The sequence below is a fragment of the Camellia sinensis genome, chromosome 1 (genome assembly GCF_055761805.1).
Source record: "Camellia sinensis isolate YWXY chromosome 1, ASM5576180v1, whole genome shotgun sequence".
Lineage (NCBI taxonomy): Eukaryota > Viridiplantae > Streptophyta > Magnoliopsida > Ericales > Theaceae > Camellia > Camellia sinensis.
In genome coordinates, this window is record NC_138961.1 from 173,995,632 (window position 1) to 174,015,658 (window position 20,027).

General features: G+C 32.8%; 1 protein-coding gene and 1 long non-coding RNA gene across 20 annotated transcripts; both read left to right on the forward strand.

Moving 5' to 3' along the window:
• The first annotated feature begins 307 nt into the window (after positions 1–307).
• LOC114289385 (uncharacterized) lies at positions 308–8,064 on the forward strand. 8 transcript variants are annotated; one of them, XR_003638595.2, is made up of 6 exons: positions 308–466; positions 628–685; positions 816–943; positions 2,444–2,782; positions 2,920–3,086; positions 6,297–8,064. It is a non-coding gene; the product is annotated as an uncharacterized LOC114289385 (long non-coding RNA). The 8 variants fall into 8 exon arrangements; XR_003638596.2 differs by having other exon boundaries at positions 834–971; XR_003638593.2 differs by having other exon boundaries at positions 309–466; positions 816–971.
• Positions 8,065–11,139: 3,075 nt separating this feature from the next.
• On the forward strand, positions 11,140–16,106 carry LOC114289383 (uncharacterized). Of its 12 annotated transcripts, none has more exons than XR_014341300.1 (7): positions 11,140–11,953; positions 12,465–12,695; positions 12,988–13,136; positions 13,265–14,290; positions 14,710–14,802; positions 15,306–15,405; positions 15,697–16,106. XR_014341300.1 is itself a non-coding variant. In XM_028233103.2 (7 exons), the coding sequence occupies exons 3-7, from the start codon at positions 13,067–13,069 to the stop codon at positions 15,344–15,346; spliced, it is 378 nt and encodes a 125-aa protein (XP_028088904.1). In that variant the 5' UTR covers positions 11,140–11,953; positions 12,465–12,695; positions 12,988–13,066; the 3' UTR covers positions 15,347–15,617. The 12 variants fall into 12 exon arrangements, 4 of the variants coding, with proteins under 4 accessions (XP_028088904.1, XP_028088906.1, XP_028088905.1 ...); XR_014341299.1 differs by having other exon boundaries at positions 15,315–15,405; XM_028233103.2 differs by lacking the exon at positions 15,697–16,106 and having other exon boundaries at positions 13,265–13,399; positions 14,252–14,290; positions 15,306–15,617.
• The last annotated feature ends 3,921 nt before the right edge of the window (positions 16,107–20,027 follow it).

The following is a 20,027-nucleotide window of genomic DNA, read 5'->3' on the forward strand; positions in this document are numbered from 1 at the left end:
CAAAGAGTAAAGGATGGAAATAGGAATAAGACAACAACACATCCACGGAACCAAGCCCGGAATACAATTAAATAATGAAGGGAAAACCGGGATCGCTATAGTTCTTATATCTAAATCTTTTTAAACCTATATGGTGGCTAGTGACACTACTAGAAAAATAACTTTTTGCGTCTATTTTTTTGCGACTGATTATTTGACCGTCGCAAAAAAAAATTATTTGCAATGGCAAATCAACTGAAGCAAAAATTACTGCCCAATTCATTTTTCCCATTTCCTTTTATTTATATTTTCCTTTTTTTCTTAAACTCTTATTTCCCCCAAATCTGATTGTGTAAAACTTGCCCTAGCCTCTCATATTCTCCAAATCCGATTTCACTCGATCGTATCTGAGTAAGAGAATCTGATCTCCCTCTCTCGATTTCACTCTATAAATCACCATGGTCGTCTGAAGAAGAGATCTCCAACGGTATGATCTCTCTCTCTCTCTCTCTTGTCTCAGTGAGTCTCTTCGAATCATTCATTCGTATTTCAACCTTTTCATCTCTCTACTTCAATCACTTGTTTCTTATCATCTGAACTCACTGTAATTCGATCACTTTTTCATCAATCTATTTATTTTTCCACCAGCCAGTCTGATTCTGGAAACAAGCTTTGGTTTGAATCAATCCTTTCTCATCTACTACAGGTACAAGTTGAACTATTCAATTCTTAATTCCAGATAATTTGGTGAGCTAATTCTCACATCTCTCTTTCTCTCTCTATATATATAGCATTGCTCTCACATACTTGCTTGATTTCACCTCCTTTAATTCTAGATAATTTGGTGAGCCAAGAGTCAATTTTGCAGATAGAAGAGGAAATTGCAAGCGCTGCAGCAGTTTGTAGCACAGGGAGCTTATTTCCAGAATCAGACTCCATATCTGTAGCAGCATCTGTAATTCAGGTCTGAGAATGGTCAAATATCAACGATGGTAAACTATACATATTTAAATGTATTGTTCATCTGTTAACATTATTGATCTAACAACTATAAGCAGTGATTTTTATAGATAATAAATTATGCATATTAAACCATGGGTTCTTATTTAGATATCAACACTACAAAGCTCTTCAAATAATTATAGTGCACCTGACAGCAAAGAATTTATAATCATTGAATTATTTATTTAAAGGTGACAAGTCATCCAAAGAACAAAGGAGGAACAGAGCCATTATATTTCATCTTATTGGCGGACATTTTTATTGAGCTTAAGCACTTCTTACCATTGGTAGATGCTGGAGCCTCAGAAGGAATACAACCCCATGACTTCTTCCAAAAGAAAAAAAAAATGCTATAGTTTTGTTTTTAACACCATGATCTTCACTACAAAAATGCTATAGTTTTCGAATTATTATTATTATTATTATTTTTTGTCATGTTTAGTTTGTAAGTGTTTTGTGTTGCAATAGAATTGCATTGGTGGTGTTTGTTGATATTTAATAATGTACAGTTGTCCTAAAAAGTGATATCTAATTGTGTACTCATTTATTTGAAGATATATATATATATATATATATATATGTATTTATAACCTTCTTCTCATAAATTTTGATTTCCTTACCTGTTCTATTTTCGATATGAAATTGAATTTGTTTCATGATAGCAAAAAGTATGTATGAAATGGTTGTGTATGCTCCAATTTATTACTTGATTGATGCAAAATTGACCAGTTGGCGAAATTAGTATCCTAATGAAGTCAGTTAGCAATAATTTGTTTTTAAAATTGCTCTCCAATGAGTTAGCGATGAATTAACTAGAAAGTAATCAGTTAGTTTAGTTTTTAACTAGAAAGTTTCCTACTTATTACTTAACCTAGAGCACCTTAACAAAATGTAGAAAGAGCCAGGGGGGATTGGGACAAATCTATAAATTGGTGAGAGAAGAGCGGAGAAAGATAGTGAGTATGACTATTTGTTTGAATTTTCTTTGATATGGTTTTTTATTTTTATTTTTTGGGGGTGCAACTAATTTTTAAAATTTTAAAAACATCTTTTTTTAATATTTAAAATAAAAAAAGAAAAACTAAGAAGTAGTATCTCTTTTAAAATAGAAGATTTGGATTCATATCTAGTTTTCCATTACCCTTGTCATGTCGCATCAAATTGAAGTCCATGTAACATGGTATAGAAGATTGCATGAGTTGGAGAGATATAAAAAGGGAGAGGGAAAACTCATCAAGTTGTGTGAAAGAGCTATTTGCATGCATTTTGTTTTTCTTTTGGTTGATATGTGAATTCTGATAGTGCCCTGCTTTGACTGTGTTGAGATTCACAGTTAATTAAAACTATTATCAACATCATCATAGAAATTTTCTCTTTGAACACTTACTTACAAGACAACATGTTTAATATATTAATGGGTACTGATTCTCATGGATCTAACTCAACTGGAAGGACTTTTCAGAATGGACCTGGAAGGAGATCTTCTGATAATTTTGAAGATGTGGAAGTATCCTCCTCCTCGAACAGCTTCAGCTCTATATGAGATTAGGCATTGAACTTGGATTTTGATGATCAATCCCATGTAGATGATTTGACAACTGCCAAAACAGAATTGATTGACTTGTAAAATTGTGAGGCTGACAGCATAGATAGTAGTTCGACAAGAGGGTATGAATTTCAGGGAAGCACTGAGTAGGAAAATTTTGTGGACGATTTAGTTTGTGAAACAAAACTAAATGAGGGTCATCAAGCATGTATAGATCGAAATGAGGATCTTCTTAATTCAGAATATACAAATGAGGTGAGAATCTAGGGGAACTTTATTATTTTAATGTTTTGGTTTGTCTCTCACTGGACTCTTTAACTTCAAACATGCATCACTTTGATTTATTTTTGTCGGTATTGATTCATTTCAATTTGTCATGTCTGATCTAATAGGATGAAAGTAAGCGCGAATTTGTGGAAAATGTGACAAAACATTCAGGTGGGAGGAAATATGTACGTGCAAGGGTCCCACATCGCAAGCCTTAGAGAAAGCCACTGCTGAGGACAGTTGTTGAAGGCAGTACTCTTTTTGGTATATTATGTCTCTTGCTTCATCTCAGGTGGGTACTCTTATAAGGATCACCTGTGTAGTCTTAAGAATACCTATCTTTTGTAGTAACTGGTTCTATTTTAAAACTCTGTTTTCTTATTTGTTTGTTTGTCAACACTTAGAATTAGCTTTTTAGATTGACTTTTTAGGTAGTGGGCTTAAAAAGCTTTGAATAAGTTGTAACATTGTTTGGTGTAGCTTTTGCTTAAGTTGTGGAAAAAGTTGAACATGTTTGTTTAAGAGTGCAACTAATAACTCCCACCAACTTTCATTGGACTCCTTCCTCAGCACCTTTTGAACCACTTGTGCCACCCCTCAGCACCTTCTGAACTAACTAAGAAAATGACACATGTTTTGCAAGTCCAAACCCTGACCTTCGAACTTCTTCTATCATTCACCAACTCTCCCTCATCCCCTATCCTTCTTTGACGATCCTCTTAATAACACTTACCACAGAAACCAATTAACTATGACAGATTGCAGAATCGTCATGTCCTCAAGGATTTGATGAATTTGATGAATTATCTCCCAAACATGTATCTATGATTTGATTAATTTTCCTTTTTTGTGGTTAAATTTAATTACATTAGCAGGGATTGTATTTAATTTTTGAATGTTGAAAGTGCTGGAGATTAGAGAACTCGAAGCATGATGGATATAATGCCCAACCCACTAGACCGACCGTAATTGACCCTTCAAACCAATTCTGATGAACGATTGATTTTGAATGGTTACTTGGTCGACACTAGTTATGCTAGGTTAACAGAGGCAAAAGAAGAGCGGTAGAGGTAAGGGGACAACAAGGGAGTGCAAAGTTACTTATAGATGGTATTGCTTCTAGGGTGAGACTGGGAGTTGCTCTATGGTTTTTAAGGAAGACTTGCTATAATTATATTTTCTTACGCAGTGGTGATGATATGTATGGTATTTATTGTTGTAGCCTTTGGCAGGGTTGCGTAATTCATATCTCCACCTGGATTGGGTAGGCCATCAGTTGGCGATAAAAAACTCTTTCCATCAGGTTACTCATATGTAGACACTCCATTTCTGACCGCCCTTAAGACTTGGGCGCCACTGATTGACCATTCGATGATGAAAGTTATGTTGTACGAACGTATGATTTCTTCAACAAGAAGAGCTTCTAAATCCCAACCTTACACCCCATTTTGGACCAAAACTATTTTGGATTGAAATTTTTTTAGACCTTAAAATCCTCTCTTTCAAAATATTTTTGAAAAATTTCTACGATATTCCGAGGCTTGCTTTCGTTAAAAATTGCACTTTTCGTAAATCGAATAAGGCCAAGGTGGAAATAAATGAAAGGGGGGTGAACTCTTTGAAAAAATATTTAAAACATCTTAGTTAAAGGTTTGGAGTTGGAGAAAATAAGAGGGGAGGGAAGAAAACTAGTTGGGGGAAGAGTTAGGCATCAATCCATTAGGACAAAACTGAGCAACTTTCACTAAAATAGGCATATCTCTTTGTACACTTAGAATTTAGATGTGAGGCTGCCACAATTGGAAACTAGACTTCTGGGGCTTCAATTAGACTCAAGAATGACCTGAAACGGAGTCCGGATGAAGGAGTTATGCCCATTTAAAATCGGGCCTAAAAACATATTTTTGTGGCCGGCCACTTTAGTGGCTTGCCAGCCAGTAGTGAAAATTTTTCCGCTTTTTGTGTCTTGTCATCCACCATTATTGGCCTGCCAGCCATAAGTGTCAAAAATCAGATTTTTTGTAGATCTTTGTGCCAACTGTTTCCACATTGCTCCACCTGTTCTTATATAGATATTTTTTTACTAAAGCTCATATATTTCTATATACAAAGGGCCTTTTCTCTTGGTTTTAAGGTTAGAAAAATTTTGGGAGCAAAAATATCCTCTCTCTCTACAATTCTCTCTCTCTATTGCAACTTGCATGGCCTTTGTCCAAACACTCTAAACCAAACCTAGAGAGCTTCTTGCTGAGATGATTTGAGCTTGAATTTGAACTCTTGAAGCACTTGGAGTGTGAAATTGGTTGTTTGTGAATCAACTTCAAGAGGTATACCTTATCTTGCCTTTGTACCATCTTTACACCACTTGTTTTCCATCTTTTCTATTAATTTTTGAGCTATTTAAAACCTGTATTTTTGGGCTAAAACTTGGGTTTTAAGGCTAATAAAGGTTCAGGGGTGGCTCACCCTTCTTTACACCTTGCTCTCAAGGCCTTTACCCTTGTGTTTTCCACATTTACCCTATTTTTTTTTTGAGCTTTTAAACACTGATTTTCAGAGTTATTTCATTAGCTAAAATCATGTTTTGAAGTCCAAAATTGGAGGGGTTAGCCTCTCCTCCTTGTGTTTTGCTTACTAGCCTAGCATGATCCATGTTTTAACTTATTGTTCTAGCCATTTTTGTCTTAATTTCAGCATGTTTTAGAACTGTTTTTAGACTATTTTATGACTGTTTTTAAGTGTTTGTTGCATTCGAGCTTTTGTTTTGCATGCTTATAGTGTAATTGTCCTCATGCGTTTGGCGTTTTAGGCTTTAGACACCGTTTTATTTGAGTTGATAGTGTTTATTTATGGCTTTCCATACTTGTGATCACTTTTAATCGTCTCTGCAATCTCCCTCCATTCTTGGCTTTTGTTTTGCTTTGAAAGTGGTTTCAAACTACATGTTTGTTTAAGCATGAGATTGAGATGTCATGCTTAATGGTTTAATCCCTTTGGGGGTTCATTACCAATAGTCTGATGTCTCTTTCATGTCCAAAGTAACTCTTGGTTTGAGCCTTCTTTCCATTAGAGGACTTAAATTCACCTTTGGACTCAATTGACTAAAGAATGGATGGTAATCTAAAATGAAGTAATAAAATTGGTGAATAAAAAAGGTGCAAGATAATAATTTGGTTTTAAGTTCAATCGGACGTTAATTGAACCCTTGAGTCTTGAGTCATTTCATACTCATTAGTGATGAAAACGGTTCAAGATTCATTGTCAACTACTTTCCTTGATCTTTCATGATAGGGAGGTGGTTTTGAGAGTCTTATTTTGTTGCATTCGTTGAACTTACACCCTTTGGTTCATAAGCCATCATGCAATGAAATTACATCTGTTGATGGTTTGTGAATCAAATTTTGCCACTCTTTTTGTGCTGTTTAAATGATAAGAAGGGGTAAATTATGCAAACAAACTCTTGAGAATACACTATCTCTACTCTATTTGCTCTCTGTTACAGCAGGGAAGCCTAGTCATCAGTGGCCGGCAGACCACTTTCAGTGGATGGCAGGCTTTCTATCGGCCACCAGTGCAAAGTCAAGCAGTGTCCTTTTGAAACAGAACAAAGTTGATCTGGAGGTGGAAATCAGTGCAAATGTTCTACTGTACAACAGAGGCATTCCGCAGTAGAAACAATGGCTTTTTCGGGTGGAAACCGTGCATGCATGAGCATTCCTCGTTTCCTGAGGCGGAATAATTAGAATAGCTAGCTTAGTGCTTCTTTCATGTTGCATTCATTAGTTCGTTTTAATTTGTAATTGTAATTATTTAATTAATTAGCTAGAATAGTTAATTAATTTGGTTTGTAATAATTAGTTAAGTAATTTAGCTAAATTATTCATTTGAGTTTGTAATAATTACTTAATTAGTTTAGCTTTAATTAGTTAGCTAGTTAGTTTATTCAGACCCTCCTGTGTAAGGGCCCAATGTTGTAATAATGTGTATGTCTTCCAACCTCACGTCTTTCTCCCTTTTATTTTACTAGCTTATGATGGTTAGTTTAGGGGCATCATGTTTTGTTTAGCATTCTCAGGTTTGCATCCACTTGTCTTGTATGCACCGAGGCTCAGTTCATCATTCTAACTTGCATTGTTAGTTTAGTGTTTATTTGAATACGTGCTTAGACCGCATGCTATCAAATTTACTCATATGCCATATTTACAGCCGAGCCTAGTAATTGTATATCGCATATGTTGCATTAGTCATATTGCACAGTTAGGATCATGCATTATTCTAACTCTTTTATCTTTTTGGCTTAGAGTACTAGGTGAGCCTTTACTCGTTTTAGCATATCGCATGAATGTGATTGTTGCCATGTTTAGCATGCTTGCCATGAGACTATGTGCTTAATTGATAAACTGTTTAGAATGCCTGCGAATGAAGGTTAATTACTTGAATTGGAATAATTTGGGTAATGTTCATATGTAATCACTTTTTCAAGTGGTACATACTCAAAATAATTTTCAAAACAAACATGAATCAAATGTTCCAATTCTTGCAAATTAGTCTAGACTTGTGTGTGTGCACATCACATAGTAATGCTAGCCCAATAAATCGGAACAAGAGCATATAATGTAGATAAGATTCATATCATGATTAGTAGAGGTCGATCCTTGATCGGGCGCTCAATTCATGACCTTCCGCTCTCGTACCTAAGTTCTCAAGCCGAGACAATCTTGGTGATGACGGACACGTGGCCTTTGGCACGAGTCATGGGTTTCCTAGTTTTCCTAAAAATATTTGGGTGGCACCTTTGTATCTGGCAAAGTAGTCTATTTTTTGCAATTTGATTCAAAATCGATTTCCCAAAAGATTTGCCAGATTGGGACTCTTTGGTGATTATCTATTTCACATTGCACTTGTGAGATCAGATTCAGAACTGCAAGAGTCCGATACTGTAGGGCTTATTTGTCTTCCAAAAGGGGGTACGAAAAGTCGAGCTACACCATGCTCAATAAATAATTGTATTTAGTTGTGCCCTGTTACAAATGTCCATCCCAAGCCCTAATAAAACCGGCTAGCGGTCTCCATTGGCTACCAAGCCGGTGTTCGAACCTTAATTTTATGGTGATACCTTGAATATGGTTTACAGAAAATAGAATAACATTTCACATCTGCTATGAACATTTTGTAAGCATGCTAATATTTCTTTTTCCTGTGCTTCATATGGAATTTGTCTTTGCTTTCAATGTACCATGATTTTGCATCTATTAATGGAAACCTCCTTTCTCCAGTCTATAATTGAGCATGGTGCACTTCCGTGCTTGCTGAATCTGTTAACCCATAATCATAAATGGAGTATCAAGAAAGAAGCCTGTTGGACAATCTCAAACATTACTGCTGGAAACAAGGAACAGATACAGGTAAGCATTTAGATATTTGCGACTAAAATACTCAAAGTTAACTACTAGAAATACTCAATTGATTACTCCCTAGAATTTTATATCTATTTGTTACACCACCAAGTTGATGATCATGACTTTATTTTATATGAATTTACCTCATTTTACCCGGTTACAGTATAATATCACCATTTTAATTGTTTCAAATTAAAATAAAATTCCAAAAGCAATGTATTGTTAGAATCTTAGGAAAAAACAATGTGAAATAACAAAAGAGCATATTATCACCTATTATCTTGAAACCCAAGAAGTGGCTATTAGCTGTTTATTGATGCATCCATCTACACTGACAAGAAAATTGTCAAATTTACATAATCTAACATGATACATGTTAGGTTATACATATGCATTTGGCTTTATAAATTTAATTGATTCAACACAAAAGAGCACATTAATACATGTTTGCATTTCGTGATTCACATTATAGCTAATAATGTCTGGGACAACTTAATATATACAAGAGCTAAAATGAATTAAGGAAAAGAAAAGATAAAAGGATGAAGAAAAGAAACATACACCAATAGTGCCAAAGCCTTCCCCAACTATTCAATAATTGCCCATTGTACACTGAAGATGGCCTTGGTTTGATAAAATTTTTCCAAAATTCTTCATTGCTAATTCTTGAATTACATAGTAAAGTCAGTAACTTGATGTGAACTTCTAAATAGTGAAGTCAAATTTCTTCTTCTTGTTTCCTTTTGGTATTTATCTATATGCTAGGACAAAGATTATGTTAATCATGTTCATTTTTCAAATTCTTTGGTTTATTCATTAATCTGATTGGATTAGGTGACCATTTTCTTGTCTATTTATTTGTGCAAATTATGAATTGGCATCTATATTTTTGTAATTTACTCAAAGGAAAAGAATTTAGAGAATGAACTCTTTTTTTTTTCTCTTGACAATTTCTTTTGAAATAGTTTTATTTTTATTATTTCACGTTAAATTGCATTAAATTTTCAAGTCATGTGTATATGTTTTTGCAGGTTTTGTTAAGGGAGTAGTTGATATAATCGAGCAGGTGATGTTTGGGAGCCAAAATGAGATTATGTTGCTCTTTCTTTTCTTTCCTTCTTTTTTTTTTTTTTTTGAGGACTTGAATCTTTTAGTACAATATATTTTAAGGATGGTTGATGGATATTTGTTTTACATGTATGAAAGTTTATATTTTGTTTGCACACTTATATGTGAATAGGTTCATGTTTTTACTATGAGTTTAAATTAATTTGTTATTTTTGTTATTTTTTATTAAAAAAATTGTTAAGTGCTTGCAATTGATTTTTTTATTGTAGCAAACATATATATGATTTTATTACAAAAATAATGATTTGCAACGGTAAAAAAATAGTCGCTAAAATTATTTTTGATTTTTTTTGCGACGACAAAATAACTATCGCAAAAAGTAGGTTAGGCAGTCGCAAATAGTTTGCGACTGTTATTTTTGTGGTCGCAAAAAGTATTTGCCACCCCCACATTAACGTCCCCAATTTGTGATCGCATGGACCGTTGCAAAAGTTCTTTTGGTACTGTATTTTCATTATTTGCGATGGCTTGTGGCGATCGCAAAAAACACTTTTTTTTTAATAGTGTGAGGCTAAAAGTTTCTTTGAAGTTGTGATTTCTCTATAAAGACACTATAACAAAACTAACTATTTACAGCTTTATGTTTACGAATGCATGTTGTAATTAGTACATTCTACGATATTTTTTTTTTTTTGTAAGCCGTTAATACTTTTTCAATGACAGCATACACACCATGTAAGTCGTTAATTCATATATTTATGGCATGTAAAAGTATGCCATAAAAAATGTATATTTTCACGGTTTACAAAAATATGTCATAAAATATTTGCACTTAAGACGACATACATTTCATGTCGTAAACTATTTTAACTTTACACGGCATGCTAATGCATGCCGTGAAAACTTTTACTAAAAAAAATTTTAATCTGATTTTTTTATGACAAACAAAACTATGCGGTAAAAATATATATTTTTTCACAGCATACAAATCTTTCCATTTAAGACGACATATATTTTATGTTGTAAAATATTATACCTTTACATGACATACATTAACATGTCGTGAAAACTTCTATTAAAAAAATTTCAATCTAATATTTTTTTTAAAAATTAAAAAAAAAGGCTAACAGTTTCCAACCAAGCTTCTCGCTTTAAAGTTTCCTAATTGAGGACAACGTAAAACATTAAATATTAAATTAAAAAAATTGTGTAGGGAGTAAAATATTAAATATTAAATAAAAAAATTTGATTAACTCTAACATTAATCTTTAAATTATCATATTTTCTATTATTGAATTTGTAATCCAACCCGTCAATTGAATAAAAATTGCATCACTTAAAATCATGAGAGAAACTTTTTATACACATTTATATATATTTGGGTTAATTACACTTTTCACCTCTATAATTTGATCTAAATTTTAATTTAATTCCTATAGTTTTAAAGTGAACAATTTGCTCCCTACAATTTGAGTTTAGTTTCAATTTGGTCATTATGTCCAAATTCAAGATTAAAATTGATTATTTTGGAATACTTGTCAATTTCCTATGATATACACAAACAAAATTAACAAAAATTTAGACCAAAAAATTAAATTAAGTACGAATTGTCCTTAAGGTTTTGAAAATTACATCCCACCCCCTGAAGTGTAAAATTTTATAACAAATGATTCATTTTATTAATAAATTATAAAGTCAATTAATAGTTTTTAATGATATCCAAAATTTATTTCAAATAATAATTCAAGTAATTTTATTATTATATATGAGAGTAGTTAATAATTTTATTTTTTCAATTAATTTTTTCTAAAAAAAAAAAAAAAAGAGTATAGAAAGGGATATTAATTCTTGTGAACTTTTTTTTTTTTTTTTAAAACCAGGTTAGATCAAATAGTATCGGGTCGAAAATTTTGCAATCCCTATTCATGTCGTGGCCACCTTGAATCTTATTGGGGATTCTTCGTCATCGCCTCCTTTACTTGAGCGCGAGAGAGAGAGAGAGAGAGAGAAAGAGAGAGAGACCCTGGGAGGGTTTAGTGTTACGTTTTTCAAATTGGATTACGGACTCGCCAATAAGACCCAACCCTTCTCTCTTCTTCACTTCTCCTCCTCCTCCTCATCCACCTCTTTCAAAACCCTAGAAAACGAACCAGACGTTCAAATCCCCTGATAGATCTTCATACATTCTTTGCATTTGAGTTTGAAGTCACACAGATTTTGCATTCATACGTCTCTCTCTTTCGCTCTCTCTCTCTCTCTCTCCATCAGTTTCTCACACAAACACACGAGCACCACCACCGACCACCGCCAGCCGCTGCCACTCCGAGCTTGGAGTTTGATTCCGAGCTTGGAGTTCAATTTCGATTATAAGCCCCTTCCACGGATTTGATTAATTCGATGTTTACATATCTATTCGATTAATCTTGATGTTCGCATATCTATTCGACTAATCAGGTGACGAATATTGAGTTTGTGTTTAATCTTGATGGTGATACGACTCTCTCAATAGCTTGGGAGATGGTGGAACAGCTTGAATTGCCGAAAGAAGATATGACTTTGATCGCAGAGTTAATGGATAACGTGATTATCAAAATGGTGCCTTGCTGGATGCCTTCCTCTGTTAGGTTTAGTGGTGTGAAATTTTCATATGGGGATGCAATCCTTGTTTCATGATTCAATCTATTCCATCAAAGTAAGTTTTGAGAATGAATGTTTAATGATATAATGTAATTAATATATTACTGTGTCTGATTAATACATTGAAATTGAATGATCAATTTAGGAGCCTTCACATTGATTCTTTGTTTACTATATTGGCATCCTGTTTTTGCAATTTCACGAATATTCACCAGCCAAAAGGAAATAGCATTAGACATATCTAATTTTAAAACAGCATTTACATTCCATATTTCATTGCAGTTTTTCTGTTAATTTCTCTTGCTTGCATGTATAATAGACTAAAGTGAATTGATAATGTGTAATAAATTCTCAAACTCCTTGTTTGTTGTTTTTGTGCTGTGCTTGGTTTGATGCAATGTTCGACATCAGGAATTGTCACTACTACAAAAATACTTTAAGATCACACTTAAGGAAATTAAAACATGACACTTTTAATGAAAGTGTGATTAAAAAAATCAAATTAATATTTCAATCACACCTAATTTTGTCAAGTGTGATAGAATTTACCCCTCTCCATTTGGCAGCAACATTGGGTAGTGTCAAAATGTCCAAGTGCATTGCTAAGGTCAATTGTAAATTAATCGGTGTTCGCAACAATGAGGAAATGACCCCTTTGTTCTTGGCTGCTCTCAATGGTAAGAAACATGCTTTCCTCTGTCTTGATGATCTTTGTAGCCAGGACGACCGCTATCACTACTATCGAAGTAACAATGGCGAGACTGTTCTTCATTCTGCTATCAATGGAGAATTCTTTGGTGAGACCTATATATATAGCTTGTTGATTTAAGGGAAAAATACAAATCATTTGTATTTTCAAAAGTTAATTACTAACACATATGAAAAAGTTTATGTTATTAAAAATTAAAATCTATAAAGTTTATGATTAATTTGAAATTTTTCTTTAAAATATCCACTGATGTGCTCTTCCCCCTTGATTTAATTAGTGAAATGATTAGTATATTATTTTTTATCATATACTTACATTTTTTTTTTGTTCATAAGAAATATTATTATTGTCTCTTGTTGATAGATGTGTTGTTGTGATAGATTTGGCATTTCAAATAATTTGTCAATATGGAGACCTTGTTAACTATGTACCAAAAAAGGATTGTCTCCACTCCATGTTATGGCCACCAAGCCCTCCGCCTTCAAAAGTGGATGCCGCCTTGCAGGGTTCGACAAAATCATTTACTACTGTAAGTACTCTCTCTCTCTCTCACACATACCAAATCTCCATATACATAGTTTTATTTTTTTAATGCATAAAGCTATTGTAATTGTTATAGGCATATTTATCTATCATTGGCATATTTGCTATATACAGGTACATTTGTTGATGAGCTTAAGCTTGACAAGGTGAGAGAGGAAGAGGAAAAGGAAAAGAAACCCAAGCTTTCGGAGAACTATCAAACTTGCATCAACATCTTTGTACTGTTCAGGGATGCCTTCTGTGTACCTTTTGAGTAGTATGTGTGATTTCTTAGTTGTGCTAGGAATACTAAGGAAAAGCCTAGCGTCTTAGAAAGTATACCAAAAAATTAACCAGATCCTTATATCAATGGTGTAGATTTAAAGCTGCTATTGTGGAATCCTACCTTAAGTGATCTAGACCATTAATATTACATTTTGGACACTTTTTTTTGATATTTTTAATTTGGGATTATAATATTGTTGTATGGATAAGTTTCACAAAACCAATCAATGATGAGAGAGATAGAAATGGAGTCGACACACACTACAATATATAAGAATTTTATAGACCAAATTTTTTGGTCTCTAAATGTGAAAATTTTGTTGTAAAAGACATTTAGGGATCAATTTATATTGTCGTGAGGATAGTTGTTAAAAGGTCGTTCCGAAAAGTCAAAAAACAAGGCTTTTAACGACAAAATTTTGAAAATGCCACTAATAAATAGACTTTTAGGGATAATAATTTGGTCCAAAATGGTTTATTTTTTATACAAAAAATTTGGCCCTAAAAGGATAATAATTTATCATTAATGTCCAATTTTCGTTACTAAAAATATAGAAAAATATAATCACGACACTTTTCGCAACAAAAATAATTTTGTCCCCAAATTTTGGTCTCTAATACTTTAATTTTTTGTAATGACATGTAGGCCATGTGTGGATCACATTCACATCTCTTTCCGCCTCTTTATTTCACATTTATGCTTCAATTTGTAATTTGTTTTTTGTATTATTTGGTGTAAAATTTTCTCTATTGCAATGTTTTATTATTGTATAATTTCTTTTTTCCACCATGTTATGAGTGCTAATACCAACCATTTTCTTTTTTCAATTGGGCGAGGCAAGGATAAACCAAAACAAAAAGATATGGAACGTCAAGGTAAGCAACTCATTAGTCAGACCTTACATTTTGTTTTCATAAACATGTTGGTAATTTGAGTGAGATATATTATACGAATAAAATTTATATATAAAAATTTCGACAAATTATACTAATAGTCCTTATACTTTAGTTCTTGTATTATTTTAGTTCGTGTAATTCTTATTAGTTCAATTTTGATCATGAATTTATGATTTTATTTTAATTTTGTCAAATTAATTACCACAATTAGTATTTTCTTATGAAAAATACGCAATTTATAGCGACATTGTGTCATACTTTAAGACAAAATTATAAACTTACTCAACTTAATAAGTTAAACTCAATGATAATTTTCTGTCAAATACCTTAATGGTTTTATCAATTGAACTCAATTAACACAAAATTTAAAATTTAAGTTTATAATGTTTAATTGACAGCTCAGGAGAATCTCACATTTCCTCCCAATTACCAATTTTGGTTTGAAGTTGTCAAGCTTATTACCAAGGCAATGCTAATCATTCTTGGATGTGGTAATACTATAAACTTCCCACAACAATCCTCAGTTGTTCTTTTTATATGTTACTTAAAGCATATTTTAGTCCTCAAATTAAGTATGAATTGTTTCCCCCTCTTTTTGCCTTGTTTGTGGTGGTACTAAGGACCTAGATACATAAAGAAGGTGCGGGATAAAAAGCAGCACAAATGAATTGTTTCCCCCTCTTTTTTGCCTTGTTTGCCATATCTTTGTTTTTTCTCATGTGACTTGTGTCTTATCACTTCTAGAATTTTGTTCAGTGTTTCCTTTTGAGATGTTTATATGTATTTAGGGAAAATATATTTGCATTCTTCTTCTATGTTGTGGAACTGTAGCTTTTCATTTAGTGCATATGTCTAACATTTAGTAGGCAAATGACTTTTTGGCTTTTCCTCCAAAATGTTAAACCGTTCAAATTTTGATTTGAGATTGGTGTGATGGTTTTCATGCTATTTATTGATATGTGCATTGGTTTGTATGATTGTGATTCATAATTAGTTGTTGTAGGTTGTGATGCGTGGCCTGGATGCTGCTGGTAAAACAACCATTCTGTATAAATTGCACATTGGAGAACTGCTGTCAACTGTTCCTACAATTGGTATGTGGCTATGAGAAGTCTTTTACAAGTTTTATTGCTTTTTGAGTTGCTGTACAGATCACTTTCATCATGAAGGCCAGAAAGAAAATATTTCTAGGAAGTAAGTATTGTCAAATATTAAATTCAAAGAGAGAAAAAGAAAAAAAAAAAAAAAATGCTAGTGTATGTGCTGATTGATGTTTGTCTCTTAATAAGATGAAAATGTTTTTGTTTGTTGTTGTTGCTAGTGTATGTGTTAATTGATGTTTCTCTTAACAAGATGAAAATGCTAGTGTTTGTTGTTGTTGCTAGTGATTAATTTGAACTCCAGCCAGAGTAATAATCACTTGGACAGCGAGTTTCCAAACCTTTCCATGGTCACTATAAATGATTCCCCAGATGAAAGTTACAGATTTGAGATCATGATTGGGCCATACTATGGTGACACTAAAGGAAGATTTGACTCCCATCTTAAAATCATTGTGCTTGGAAGCTTTTCCTTTTTTTTTTTTTTTTTTTTTTTTGGCTGACAATTTTGTGAATCTATTTTTTTTTTCTTGATCTCCATCTCAGCAGTCTTCTTTGATTTTTAGAAGTTGTTGGTGTGGTTTATACATTTTTGTTAAGTTTTTTGTATTTGAATGTTAAAATGATGCTAGTGTGAGTTTATTTATTTGTTTTACATTAGTAGTGAATATGAATTTGGTTGACGTTTATGTAAATTTGGAATTTTGATGTGATTTGGTTGAATTAATATATATATATATATATATAGTTTTGTAATATTGTTTAATGTTGTATAGAGTAAGAAACGATTTTATAATGATGTAAGGAATTGAATAGAACATGTAAAATATACTAGGAGATATAGAAACAAGATAATTAATTTATATATATATATATATATATATTAAGAATAACCTTCTACGGCATACAAAATTATGCCATGAAAAGTGTAGTGATTTATGGTAAGTAAAAAAATATCGTAAAAGATTGTATACGACATACAAAGTATGTAATAAATATATTATAAACAACTTTTTACGACATGTAAAATTATGTCGTGAAAACTATAATGATTTATGACATACAAAAAAATATCGTAAAAGATTATATATAGCATACAAAATATGCCATAAATATATTAAAAATAATATTTTATGGCATGCAAAATTATGTTGTGAAAAGTATGATGATTTATGACATGTTAAAAAATATCGTAAAAGATTATATACGGTATACAAAGTATGCCATAAATGTTTTTTTTTACACCTTTTCATGTATGTTGTAAATGACAATTACCTTTTCACGATATGCTATATAACGGCATTTGTGTGCATGTCATGAAAGAGCCGTAAAAATTCAATTTTGTTGTAGTGAGAAGTTATTAAATAAACTTGGTCTTGTTAAGGTAGTAAGCGTTGGGATGCAAGTGAATCAAAGGCGATAAGATAATCTTGTTATCAAATGAGGCTTGGATTATTTTGGTACGTGATTATCAGTTATGGTAAGTGTAATCGCAGTTGTGCGAAATCTGGAGGTACATCAAATGGGTGTTAAAGACAGCTTTTCTAAATGAAGATTTAGATAATGGAACAACCTAAAGGGTTTTTTATTTTGAGGATGAGAAAAGTCTGTAATCTTGAGAATCATTTTATAATTTGAAATAAACACCGAAATAATGGCATGAAAAATTTGACACCACAATGTTGTCAAGAGGGTTTTAAATAATCAGGGATTGACAAATATGTGTATGTCATAGACACTGACAAATAAATATGTCAATTTGTGTCTGTACGATTGGTAATTATGAGAAGATATTCAGAATTACCAAGAAATTGTTAAATTCTAAGGTTGACATAAACAATATGGGCCTTATAGATGTGATTACCAGAACATCTGGTAGAGTTGTACTTTTTCAGTTTCATTATGTTGATAAAATACTTGAGAAATTAAGTAAATCAGATACAAATGTGTCGAGGATACTGGTAGACTTATGTCTACATTTGGCCGAGAATAATAGTGAAAGTGTATTTCAACTAGTATATTCTTGGGTCATTGGAAGTTTAAAGTATTTGATGAGTTGTACAAGGCCAGGTATAGCCTACTCAGGTAGCAGGCTTAGTAGATACACTCCTAATGCTACTCGTTGGAAGAGTATTATGCAGGTGTTGGATTATTTATACTACATCCGAGATTATAGGTTGCATAACACTTGGTATTTAGTTGTACTAGAAGGCCATGTTTGATTCACAACACTAATAGTGAGGTATTAATAATCCTATCAAATTAGTGTGGTATTAACTATCCCACCCTACCCCATTACTAATAATCCTACAAATTTGTTGGATTAACTATGCATTGGATTAATAATCCTAAACCAAAATGTCAAAACAAATATAGGATGATTGGGCCCACGGATTAATAATCCCAATCTCATACTTTAATCCTTCCAATCAAACATACCCGAAGGGTACAAAGGCGCCTACTAGATATCTGATACAAAGACTACAAATCCATTAGTGGATATGGTTTCTCTAAATTGGAGCTACAACTGTCTCTTGAGGATCTTCCAAGCAAATGTGTATCACGAGATCAATGATGGAATCGAAATTTAGTGCTTTAGATAAAGATACTAAAGTAACTGAATGGCTTTTCTGTTTGTTTGAGGATATTCCATGTTGATCAAAACTTGTGCTAGCAATTTTGTATACTTTGTGACAACCAATCAAGTATTAGTAGGGCACAGATGGAAGGTCTAGACATTTTCGTTGAAGACATAGTTCCATACGACAACTACTCTTGTGTGTTGTCACTATAGACTATATACAATCTAAGAACGATATTATGGATCCGTTAACCAAAGGGTTAAATCGAGAGTTAATAAGAAAGTCGTCAAAAGGAATGAGGGTTAGGCCTTTAGCGAATGTTACCAGAACGGAAAATCCAACTTAGTTCACTGGAGATCCCAAGATCTAGGTTCAAAGGGACAACCTAATGCGTGTAATGGGTGAGTCACTGTGGAGGTAAATCCTCCTACCCATTCATTTATAAAGAAATACCATGTGGGGTGGAAGGTTAAGCTGATGCTTTTAATGACCTAAGTGCTGTGAATAGTCAATTGTAATATAGCAAGATACCTTATGTAGGTCACATATGTGAATGTGAAGTGGGGCCGCTTCTTTAAGAATTGACAAGGTCGAATTCTTTAAAAACATTTTCTTAACCAGGCTAGTGTTCTAGGGCCAAACCGGACATACCAGTGAGAACACGAACAATGGTTGGAGTAACTCTTGTGTGAGGTCTATTGTCTCGATTTACACAAACGGTATAACAGTTCAAGACATCACGTTCATTGGTCAGCTAATATATTCAATAGGCTTTCACTATGAAAGGTTCAAGGCCAACAGCTACCTTTTCTAATGCAGGGTTATTCTCTGTGCTCTCTCTACGAGTCTTTGTTGTTAAGCGTTGTTCGATTTTCTTTATTCGACCAATTTTATTCATGTGGGGGATTGTTGAAAAATAATGATTTTTTTGCAACTTTAATTCGAAATTAAAGTGAGACCCAATTGCTGGTTGAAGTGGGTCTGAGTGGTTTTGTATTCTCTTAAGTGAGAAGATTGTAATACCAAAAAAAAAAAAAAATGAGTGAAACCATTGAGTTGTGAATAAGAATTATCTCATAAAATAGGTATCAATAAAGTTGGGCTTAGATTTGGACTGGGCCTAGGCTTGTGCTTGTGCTGGGTTTGGTCTTGGTCTTTGACTTGGATTTAATCTGGAGCTTGGGCTAGGCCATGATGTGTTGAGCTTAGCTTGTGTATGTATTTCAGATTGGGCTTGGATCGGATTGTGATCCAACACCCGCATCCATTTTGCAACCCATCTAGTTTAATTCTCAGAACTTATGCATTATATACATATTATGATTTATATAATGGTTTTGGAGTTTTGAACTTTTATAACTCTAGCCCTAATGGCTAGAGTTGATGACATTTGATGACTCCATTGATGTTAGCCTTCATGTTTAACGCTCTCTCTTACTAGTATAAATAAAGGTCTTTCTTCTCCAACTTAGTAAGTTGTTTCTAGAGAGGTTTTGTGATGGAAAATGAGATGGTGTTTTGAGATAAAAAGTTGGAGGAAATTTTTTACACGTAATTTTTTACACCAAAGAAAAAAGTTTCTATCTTCTTTTGCTAGTCCATTCTTTGGATCTTGTTAGAGAGAGTGCATCCATTGTCAAGTTCACCGAAGCTATTCAGAAGGTGTTTCTGTATCAGCTGGTTTCGACCATTGTATCTTGGGAGACAGATGTCGGCATACCTCCAGCATCTATCGGGAGGCAGTGAATCTGTTTTAAGGAAACTGTCTAGTACAAGTTTCGGTTTGCTTCTTTTTTTATCATTTGTTCTTAAATTTGATGAGTTCTAATCTTTTACTAATTTGTTCTATTAGTAATATAATCTAATTCATTTCTATATTTTTAGTTGTGTCGTTTATTCTCTATTTCATCCTTTAATAAAAAAATTATTGTCATTTCTATTTAATTTATTTTATATATTTTTCATGTATTATTGTGAAAAAATATTGTACAATCTTCACTGTATTTAAAAATAAATTTTGTTTCTGTACTTAAC